Raw genomic sequence first — 10,704 nt, 5'->3', positions numbered from 1 at the left:
GTGAAGAGCTGAAAGCATGGTAAAGCCTGCTGGTGTCTAATTTAATTATCTAAAAATCCCATGCCAAGAAAAACACAAGGAGTATGCTTGGATCCAGCATGGCCATAAATTAAATAAATGTTTAAAGCAGGAACGACTCGCGCAAAGGTGCATGCATGCCTTGCAGAATAATGTGTGCAACCTTTGCAGTCATTTGTTGCAAATGTGATCTGTGCATCATCCACACAGAACCCTTCTTGCATTCTTTGTGCAAGGCGTGAAACTCTTCGCTATCCTTGTGTCCTCCTTGACGAAGCTCCTGCGTTTAGTTTTGCAGGTCTTGCTTAATTCTTATGTTTTCTACTGGCATTTGATTCTCTTTGATGTCAGAAAGCTGCTTGCCTCCATGTGTTCTGTGGTATAACACCAGTCAGCCCAATGAACACAAAACAGCTTTATTAAACACCTGCTGTTCATTCCACCGGCCACGTTACAGGGAACGATCAACCTGATATTGTGTCAGTGTTGTAGCGCCTTGCATTGACAACGTATTGCTTTGTGTGTGTTCTGCCCAGGCCTTCCCAAAATGGAGGTGTCTCAGGATTATTATGGGATGCCCCCTCCTCCTGTGGCGTTCGGACAGCCGCTGCGCCTAGCCCTAGGTGACATCATCGAGCTGACGAAAGCCGAGGTGGACCAGTCTTGGTGGGAGGTACAGTAGCCATGCCTTATCTCCTTCAGGAAACATACTCTAGACTGGACAGTCTGAGAATTACATAGCAGCCAATGTTTAAGATCACTAGAATATACTAGAACTATATATATATATATATATATATATATATATATATATATATATATATATATATATATATATATATATATATATATATATTTTATTTTTTTTTTTTTTTTTTTTTTTTTTTATTATATCCCTCTTTATTTTCCCAGGGCAGAAAAATCTGTACAAGTGAGGTTGGCTGGTTTCCCTGCTCTAAAGTCAGGCCCTTTGTCTCTGTAAGTATGATCTCACATTCTGCCTCATTGTTACGAAACTAGAAACATTTCCATCCTCTGGCGTACCATAGCATTCTTGCAGTTTTCCCCTGGCTATACTAGGCATTTACCATAGTTTGCCCTGGTCTGACACATTCATGAAGTAAGCAATAAGACAGGGTGGGCAGTATTGGGCAAGACTGCCCAAGGGCGTAATGAGGCTCGACGCTACAACCATCAATGGATAACCATTCCCTGTGATTTATTACACTTTGCTATGTATTTACTAGAGGAGACTTTTGCAAGGGGTCCTCTTTGCCCAGCATTCCTGCAGTGACTCGTTCGCCTCCCGTATCAGAAAATAACAGCATTACAGTCCATACAAGCATTTACATGTGTGTAAAATACACGTTTTTGACATTCACAGGAGAGCCACCTCTTTATAAAGTGTGTACGCATTGCACAGGCAGTATGAGTAATGGTCCTTTGCATTCTTTTACAGAGGCTTCCTCCAGACCTCAGCATGTATCCCTGGTAAGTAGGATCTGTCCAGTTTCAATGTTTCTGAGCTTCAGTATGGCTTACTGCAACGGAACATTTCAATTAGAAATCCAGTATTAGGCTGTTGGAGCTTGGACCGTTTATCTTGGTACATTCTGTATTGCTTTAGCAATTTAGAGTTCTACAATTTCTGTTTTAATTTTCCGTTTCTGCACTTTTTCTTTGTGATTGAAAAAAAACTGAAGTTTGTCCTTATCAACGTATGATTGCATTTTAATAATTTCGGGTCAGATAAATCACTGTCCAAAATCTTCTCGAGGAAGGGGGATACCTTTATGCACCTCTTTATTTGTACCTGTTGCATCCGCTCTACGCACACAGAGACACAGCCACCAGGTCTGTTCCCTTGACTCTTCTGTCGTGTTGCAGGTTTGCTGGGAACATGGAGCGCGGTGGCGCCGAGAATCTCCTCAGCACCCGCTCTGACGGCACCTACCTGGTGCGGCAGCGGCAGAAAGATGCGGGCGAGTACGCCATCAGTATCAAGTGAGTTAGAGGCAGCAGACTGGATTACACTATGGATTGCACTGGGGCTCCGGTATTGACTTATCATCATTATCTCTATGCCTGCCTTTACCTGGCTTTGAAATAGTTTTGCTCTTGTCTGGAGAACCCTAACTGCCCAGCACCCAACATACTTTCTTATTCCATTTAAACCACTGCGACAATGAATTGCCATTGATTAGTTCTCAGTCGTAAAGGTGAGGGAAGGACACACAACATTATCAACTGACTCGCTTTTGAAGGCACCTGCCTGAACGTTTGTCTGCTTCTTTAAGTCTGAACCCACTGATCCCTCTTTCCCCGTCCCAGGTTCAACGTTGAAATCAAGCACATCAAGGTGACCACGTCGAGCGGGCTGTTCCAGATTAACGAGAAGAAGGCTTTCAAAGGGTTAATAGTAAGTTCTCCTTTGCACCCCCTGCAGTGTCCCACGAGTGGGGATGGTTTTTGGCACAACCACGCCCACAGAGTTTTTGAAGGCGTTTGAAAGTTAAACAGGTGTGAAGGGACAGCCCCATTTGGTGACCGCCCACGGTTACCGCCAAATTATAAATAAAAATATAAATATACAAGCGAGATGTCTGCAAATCACACCTCCCACATTCCCACCCTCGCAGCTGGCCCTGGGGACAGGGAGCTCCTTTCCTCTTCAGACTGCTTGGCAACCGTGCTTCAGATATGCAGACGTGGGGCCAAGTGTAAATATAAATACACACAATGAATTCAATACAAGCTGTGGGTGTTGTTCTGAACATCTAAACACGCAGCCTTGCTGTAGGCGAGGCTGATGGTGGAGATCCCAGACTCATTTGACAGCCAACACTAGTACTTGTTGTATGATCTGTACACCCCTTTGAGGTCAAAGCTTAGCTGCTGGCTTATTATCTCTGTGTGTCAGTAACTGCTGCTTGCACCAGGTCAGGTGAGGTTAGGCTTCTCAGGCAATAAAACATGCTTCCCCTGATAGCAGACAGATAACAGCAGCCTTTAACATAGCTGCACTGGGAATCAGAATCAGAGCTTTGCATCTTTTCTCTATACAGCAAGGTCTTCCGCTTGTCAGACCGCACAAAGGCACAGTGCTGTGCTAAACGAGGTGGGGTGGCTTTCCTCACTTAGGCTCCTCAATGATTGGATGCTTTTGATGTCCTCATGCGTTTTTATTTTCCTCTGTCGCTGCGTAGGAGCTGGTGGAGTTCTACCAGCGCAACACTCTGAAGGAATGCTTCAAGGCTCTGGACACGACTCTGCAGTTCCCTTTCCAAGAGCCTGAGCAACAGACAGTCGCCAAGTCTCCAGGTTAGTGCTCTCAGGACAGCTGAAGTGACACACAGGCATGGAGATAACTGCTCCCTCCCTCACCCCCTAAGAGAAAGGGTGCTCCCTCCAGTCCAGGGCAGGCTTGAGGCATGGAGACTGAACTACTCCCTCCCTCTATCGCTTCTCTGTGGATGGGGATAGTCTGCACTATGCTGTATTGACATCATTTTCTTGCTTGGTTGCAGCGGGCAGCGTGAGATACTACGGCACAGCCAGGGCTCGGTATGACTTCTCAGCACGAGACCGCTTGGAGCTCTCCATGAGAGAAGGGGACGTCATCAAGATCATCTCAAAGAAGGGCCAACAGGGCTGGTGGAAGGGAGAGATCTATGGGAGGGTGAGTTATCCGAAGGGGCTATAGAAAGAACATGACACAGAAAACCCATTTCAGTGCTGGAGCCAAACCAATCAGCTCCCGTAATTAGCATTGTATGTATGGGTTTGGGTATGGTAATCTCTAAAGGCATTGTGATCCAGAAAGCTTGTGCATGCTGTTGTCCCATGCATTTAACTGGTTTGCTTTTTTAATATGCCCATTATGACAAGTGTATACTGGTAGTGCATATAGATATTGCATTTATTCATAGAACGTTAGTTTTTCCATGCACAGCTTAGAAGTTGTGCAGCCAGTTAAATCCATGTCGATCCAGAGGGTGCAAAATGAGCCCAATAATCTACAGCCTCAGTTTTGCATCACCAAGAATTTTAGGATTGAGACATAATTTAAAAACACAAACTATATGAACTTAATTTTGATCTTTTATTTAACATCCTGTAATCAAAGAAACCATAACAACAGTACACTATTTCATGTTCAATTTCGAAATGTTTCCATTTTTTGTCAGTTTACCGTTAAGCATATGGGAAAACTACAAAGCGGTATCTAATTCAAGGGGTTAACGTAACATTATTCAGCAGGTTTTGTTTGACTTTTTGAAGCAAAATGAGTTCATTCAATAGGGTGATGCAACACTTTTGGCCACAGCTGTACAAAGTGGGGTTAGACAAGAAGAAACTGTGACAAGAACATAAGCAGAAATAATACTACTACAATAATACTAATAATGCATAAATATATTTTTTCACAGGTTGGCTTGTTCCCAGCGAACTATGTAGAGGAAGATTATTCTGATTACTGCTGACAGACTGTCTTTCCAAAGCGGTGTCCACAATCCTGAGATAATAAACCGAGAGTGATGATATTGACTGATTTGTAACTTTTTTTTTTTTTGATGATGATGTTGGCTGGAAACTGGGGACACAGAAGCAGCCCAATGTTGCTGGCAGTTCCCCTCTCTGCGCTGTTCTGAAAACGTTCCAGATCACAGAGAGAGGGACGAATGTATTTATTTTTAAAGAGTTTGAGCAAGGTGACACAGTCCACCTGTCCCATCTGCTGTGGCTGGCTGGTTATAAAGCTGGCACGGCAATTGCATTTCAGATCCTTGTACCCAGCCTCTAAACGCCGTGTGCATTTTAACTGCTGACTGTCAGGTCTATCCAAGTCTCTTTGTGCTTCCTATTTACCCTTCCCAAGTGCCAGCGGAAAGGCTTTCCCTCGTTATTTGCAGCAACTCCCCCCTTGTATTCTGGTTCAGATATACACAGAGGCTCCCCCAGCGGAGTAAATATGCTGAGGAGTAAAGAAACAGCACCTCTTATTCAACACAGCATAAAAATTCAGCAGCACCAAAACCACAGTTCTCAAGCATCGGCCAACCAAGGGAACAGAGCGAGCTGTGAAAATGATATGCATTACAGAGGGGAACAGTCTCCTTGGCAACTACAATAGGTAGAGCAGCAGAAACCCGAGCCCATATTTCCACTGCTGGATATTTAATAAGGCGTGCCTGTGACACCGTTTTTCTTCTCATCCTCAAATTCATCCGATTATTAGTTCAAGCTGTTTTGCCAGCTCCGTTCTGGATTGCAAAAGGACCTCCGGAGGATTGTGTCCGTGGAGTTCTGGACTCCGAGGGTAGACAGCAATGGCTTGAAGAGCATGCTGGACACGATGGAACTCACGGTTTCAGACGTGGTATTCTTGTGCGCAGCTATTTAAGAGAAATCCACGCAGGGCATAATAGTTTTATCCACAGAACTCTACGTCCATCTCCCCAGGGGTTTCACGAAAATAAAACCAGGCATTGAAACAGTCTTAAAATAGCCCTGCAGTGTTGTCTGCACGTTTAAAACACACTTGAGTTTACAGAAAGAGGTGGGGTAGCTGTAAAAGTCAATTGGTGCTGGTGTTGTAGAAAAAAATAACATGTACAGCAGACCAATGAACCACATGGAAATACAGAAAAACCTGTCTAATCCAGCAAGCCTTGGGACCGGAAAATTGTGCTGGATTATACAGTGTGCTGGGTTAACGAGGTACTGTAAAATCACGTACTGTATCTAAAGAAAAAGGTAGAATTCCATGATAGACAGGTTCTGGATTGCAAAGGGAATCACACCATACATTTCAATAGACATTTGGTTGGGACCCAAAAAGTCATGCAGAATTATCCAGAATGTCAATTTGTAGAGGGGCTTTACCGTACTAAGAGATGCCACAACAAGGCTTAACAACATAGAAGCATTGTGAAGTCGTCACACATAAGTGTCATGGCATTAAATTATCTGAGCACCATTTCACATGCAGAGAGCTTACATCATCCCAGTCTTTACCATAAGAAAAACTGAATTGAAAACCACATGGTTCCTGCTCCAACACAGCTCCGCCCTCTTCACTGAGAAAGAGGTGAGTCTGACTCCACCCATCCCTCTTTGGAATGCTAAATGAGCAACCAATCATAAGAGAATGGGAGGAGTCAGCCCTGAGATTTTTTTTTTTTTTCATTATATTTTGCATACTGTTGCTTTAGTCAAATTCTGATTGTTATTACTAAGTGTGGCAGGGCAAAATCCCAAAATGTCAATAGTGTATATATATATATGGGATATAAGGGGAGAAAATCCTTTGTTGAGAGATTGGAGAGGATTTAGGGGAGTCTTGCAGTGTGCTGCATTCTGTGTAAATTTGTTTTGGTCTGGGCATAAGTATTGTTTTGTTTTGTGTGAATCTTTTTATTTTGGCCCTTGTGCCAGTTGCTTTGTTCCTGTGTTTGTTTTGTTTATTTTGTTAATAAACGTGTGCCAACAGCACTTTAACTGCAGTTTCTAGCCTCCAAGTCTCATTCTTGATGTTATCCTGTTACAGTAATGTGTGTGTGTGTGTGTGTGTGTGTGTGTGTGTGTGTGTGTGTGTGTGTGTGTGTGTGTGTGTGCGTGTGCGTGGGTGCGTGCGTGCATGTGTGTGTGTTTCTGGGTTAGATGCTTTAGGGAAATGAATACGGAATATATTTTCTATTTTAAACCCAGTTGATTTAAAAAAAATTGAAACAAGTTATTGGCTGGAATCCTTTCCATTATTATCTTGTACCACTTGGAGATGTAAATAAACATGAGTATATACAACTCAACCTGCTGGGCAATACAGACTTAACATTGTCGTTTGTGCTTTTATCATTTGTTGTCCAATTTACCAAAAATGGAAACATTAAAAAGCTGCCTTAAAGAAAGTGTGTTCCCTCCAGTACAGGGCAGGATTGAAGCATGGACTTCTCCCCCCTCCCTCACCCCCCTAAGAGAAAGGGTGCTCCCTCCAGTCCAGGGCAGACTTCAGGCATGAACTGCTCCTTCCCTCCCTCACCCTCCAAAGAGAAAGTGTAAACCAGTACTGCTGGTCCTGCAAGTGTCATCATAAAAAAAACAAACACAATATCAAAGCTTTGTATGAAAGGCATAGTAGAGGTTAAGCTTGGAGCAATCTACCTAGTGAAAGGTGTGTGTGTCCAGGAGCAACAATCCTCTCGAGTTGCTGTCTAGAACCTTGTTGTTTACTGCTGCTTGGCAACACAAGCGTTGCTACAGTGCCAGCCCTTTGACCCTGCCTCCCAGATTACCCAGAGCAGGCTGACTGATCATCCAGCTCGCACAACATGCCATCGGGAGACAGCAGGTGAGTTTGTTCACTTGTTTTATAAATAGCATTGTTTTAAAATTAAGCAGGAAAAATAACAGTGAATCTGCAGTAAAAGACAACCGAGTTGGGCTTGTTTTGACAGCCCTGCTTCACGGTGATTTATGTGACTGGTAACGCTCTGCACACAGATCTAAGTGCTTATAAAGAAATAGGTACAATCTGTTTAATATATGGCTATGTTCATGTTTGTATGTCTACCACAGAATTTGTCATACTGGAACAGCACTTTACACGCAAAGCGACTTAAGTTGCACAAAGCCATGATTCGATTCTTCAGTCTGAGCTCTCCAAAGATGAGGGTCATTGATGTTGACTGGGCTAGTTTGCCATTCAAAGTGAAACGAGGGAAGAAGCAGCTGCTTGGGTTTGTGCAGATTGCTGCTCTCCACAGAGTCTAAGAAAAGCAGCGATCACACAAACCCAAGCAGCCGTTTCTTCCCTCTTTTCACTCTGAATGGTAAATCGGCTCCAGTCGACAGCAGTGGCCCTCGTCTGATTTCAGTGGAGCGCTCGATCATAATAATGGAATAACGGGTTCATACAGCACCGCTTGCACTCAGAACCGAGTCCCAGCAGAGATTCCTTTCTGTTCCCAGCCTCATCCCCCCCTACAATGGACTGAGAGATGACAACCTCGCTCACTTCTTTAATAGGAGGAGAACACGCAGGCACCTCAGGAAAGCTGGCCTGGTAAACACTGCCCGCAACTTTTGTTTGTTTGTTTGTACAAATCATATTTTCATCCATTCTCAAAGCTCTCTGCTCCAAAGCCTCGGTAGCACAATCTTTGTAGAATCGTAAAAACGCACCTGATTAAAATGACCAAACCCACAATAAACTACATTTAATTTAGAGGCTTGTGTGCAATCTGAAGTGGCTTCTTATATTGGATTATTACAATTGGGAAATTATGGATGGCAATTTGTAGTAAAAAACTTTCAGAATCTAGACCAATATTTATTGCTTACACAAGGTGCCCTAGGGTAATCTTAATGTCTTCAGTGCAAATTCAATGGCAAACGTTTCCACTAGAAATCTTTCTCAGTGTCTGCAATGTAAATTGACAAACATGTCGACTACAAGCGTTTGTCTTTGTCTTCAGTGTAACTTCAATGGCAAATGCTTCGACTAAAATTTTTTCGCAATGTCCTCAGTGTTTTTTGAATAGACAAAACATATGCCATTCAATTTCCACCAAAGACACGGAGAAAGACTTCTAGTCTAAACATTTGTCATTTAATTTACACTAAAGACACTGAGAAATCCTTCTAGTCGATACATTTGTGGTTTTAAATGTTACACCGACACTGAGAAAGAGTCAGAATGTTTCTTTCAGTATTTCTAAATGTGCCTCTCTTGAGTGTTTCACAGTTCTGGATGAGTGCCCATTTTGCTTTGATAGGTAACCCGCTCAGGTGAAATAGTCTCAGAGAAGGTCTATCGACTCAACATCGCCAAGCAGGAACACATGGACCAAACCAGGCAGCTTCTGGTCACCGCGATCAACGAGAAGTACAACAACATAGAGGTGTGCTGTTCTGTACTGTACATTAGAAATCCCGTATGAGTCTGTCAGAATCCAAGTGAATCTTATCCTGGGTCCACATTTCACCCCGTTCATGGATCTAATTTCGAAAGTAAAACACTTTTTTTATGTTCAAAAGTAATTCCTGGTCACAATATTGTTTTTTGTGATTTATAGCAAGTTAAAAAGTTGTGTGTAGTGATAATTATTATTACATACTAGGAAAAGTATGACAACAAATGACAGCATTTTTTTTTTTTTTTAATTATGCATGGTCTGAGTGTTTCTGATCTCTGTGCTTTTCTGATCTAGAAAGCAGAGAGGAGGCTGGACCAGGATCAAACACAGCGGGGAGGAACCATCGGGTACAGAGCCCAGCACTCCGCCCTAAGCCCCGGCAGAAGGAAAAAGGATGCAGTCCACCCCGAGGCAGAGAGGATCAAGCGATATCTGTCAGGGGTAGGAGGAGGTGTCCTTTAATGAATTCTGCATTTACCATTTCATTTTACAAGAGACCATTTATTTATTACAAGTTAACATGAACCGCTGACCCCTGCCTTGCATGCTATAAGAGAATCACTGGATATTATTGGTAGCTTGTATTTTGTTCCCCAGCAGGAACTTCTTAATGGACATGTGAAGAGATCTGAGCGGCATCTTAATTCACAAACCCCAAAATAAAACAAGAATCAACACTGAAGTTGTTTTTGTTTGTTTGTTTTTTTTACATGAATTTTATGTTAAACTGATGTTTCTTTTCAACTTTCAATACCAAACAGGATATGGAAAACAAGACTCCTACTGCATAGCAGTTTCACCATTCTAGATTTCCCTAGGAGCTTGATTAGCCACAGTGTGTATAGATAACAAGCTCAGGTGTGTCTTATTGAACTCATAGTAAAACCAGAGTACACTGTGGAAAATACAACCCCCTAGAAGGAAAGCCACAACTTCCTCATATAAACCCGGCTGTGCACAGTATCATGCAGCTATGAAACCACAAAGTGCAAAATACACTGTGTAGATAACTCTCTCTGCAGGCATTCCCAGAAACTGAGCTGCTTCCTGGTTTGCTCCGCCCTTTCAGCTGGACAAGAAAACCATTGAGAACTTGACCGGATTCAGTCTTGGAAGTGAAGTTGCACCTTGCGGATTGCTTGTTATTGACCTCTCTCCCCACCCCCCCGGACCCGAGAGGTGTGCACCAATCAGACAAAAGGGGAGTGCCCCCAAGAAGGGAAGCCAGCCCAGATCTAAAGAGTCGACTCAGAAAGCCAAGGTAGAGTTCAGCTGTACCAGGTGATTTCCTTCCTTTCTATGGCTGTTGATCACTAATTATATTTGAAACTTGCCATAGGTTTTTTTTTTAATTTTATTTATGTGAACTAAGATTGCAGACAATTCAAAATGAAACCTAGACAATGAATACAACTCCTCATTCATAGGGTATCTTCTGCTTATTATCACCACATTGAAATGTCCTGTCCAGACTATAATGGGAAACAATAGGCACGCTTTCCTGATAATATCTCTTAATGCCACTCACTATTAACAGCTGACTTCCACCACACTTAATATCACTTTGGGAATTAAAACTAGCATTAGAAGAATCACATTTAACTAAGTTGCTGTGCAGTGTTTGACTATCCTGAACTTTCAGTAGCAAAACACAGCACACAGGGCCCTGCAATGCATATGTATACAGCTTTGCTTTTAATTATTAAGAATATGCTGGGCATTAATAGTGCAACAGACTCCATATTGAATATGTATATACTGTATACGC

General features: G+C 42.7%; 2 protein-coding genes across 2 annotated transcripts; both read left to right on the top strand.

Moving 5' to 3' along the window:
- The first annotated feature begins 266 nt into the window (after window positions 1-266).
- Window positions 267-6,451, top strand: LOC121309123 (proto-oncogene vav-like). The gene is made up of 8 exons (XM_041242015.1): window positions 267-691; window positions 931-996; window positions 1,478-1,509; window positions 1,906-2,022; window positions 2,350-2,437; window positions 3,225-3,339; window positions 3,546-3,697; window positions 4,449-6,451. Exons 1-8 carry the CDS (start codon window positions 566-568, stop codon window positions 4,500-4,502), a joined length of 750 nt encoding a protein of 249 aa, XP_041097949.1. The 5' UTR covers window positions 267-565; the 3' UTR covers window positions 4,503-6,451.
- An 838-nt stretch (window positions 6,452-7,289) lies between these two features.
- On the top strand, window positions 7,290-10,704 carry LOC121309122 (glutamate-rich protein 3-like). Its single transcript, XM_041242014.1, has 5 exons — window positions 7,290-7,369; window positions 7,990-8,083; window positions 8,796-8,921; window positions 9,231-9,377; window positions 10,006-10,704. Exons 1-5 carry the CDS (start codon window positions 7,350-7,352, stop codon window positions 10,219-10,221), a joined length of 603 nt encoding a protein of 200 aa, XP_041097948.1. The 5' UTR covers window positions 7,290-7,349; the 3' UTR covers window positions 10,222-10,704.

This window comes from Polyodon spathula, unplaced genomic scaffold (assembly GCF_017654505.1).
Source record: "Polyodon spathula isolate WHYD16114869_AA unplaced genomic scaffold, ASM1765450v1 scaffolds_885, whole genome shotgun sequence".
NCBI classification, from domain to species: domain Eukaryota; kingdom Metazoa; phylum Chordata; class Actinopteri; order Acipenseriformes; family Polyodontidae; genus Polyodon; species Polyodon spathula.
This window is presented reverse-complemented; position numbering and strand designations above follow the sequence as displayed.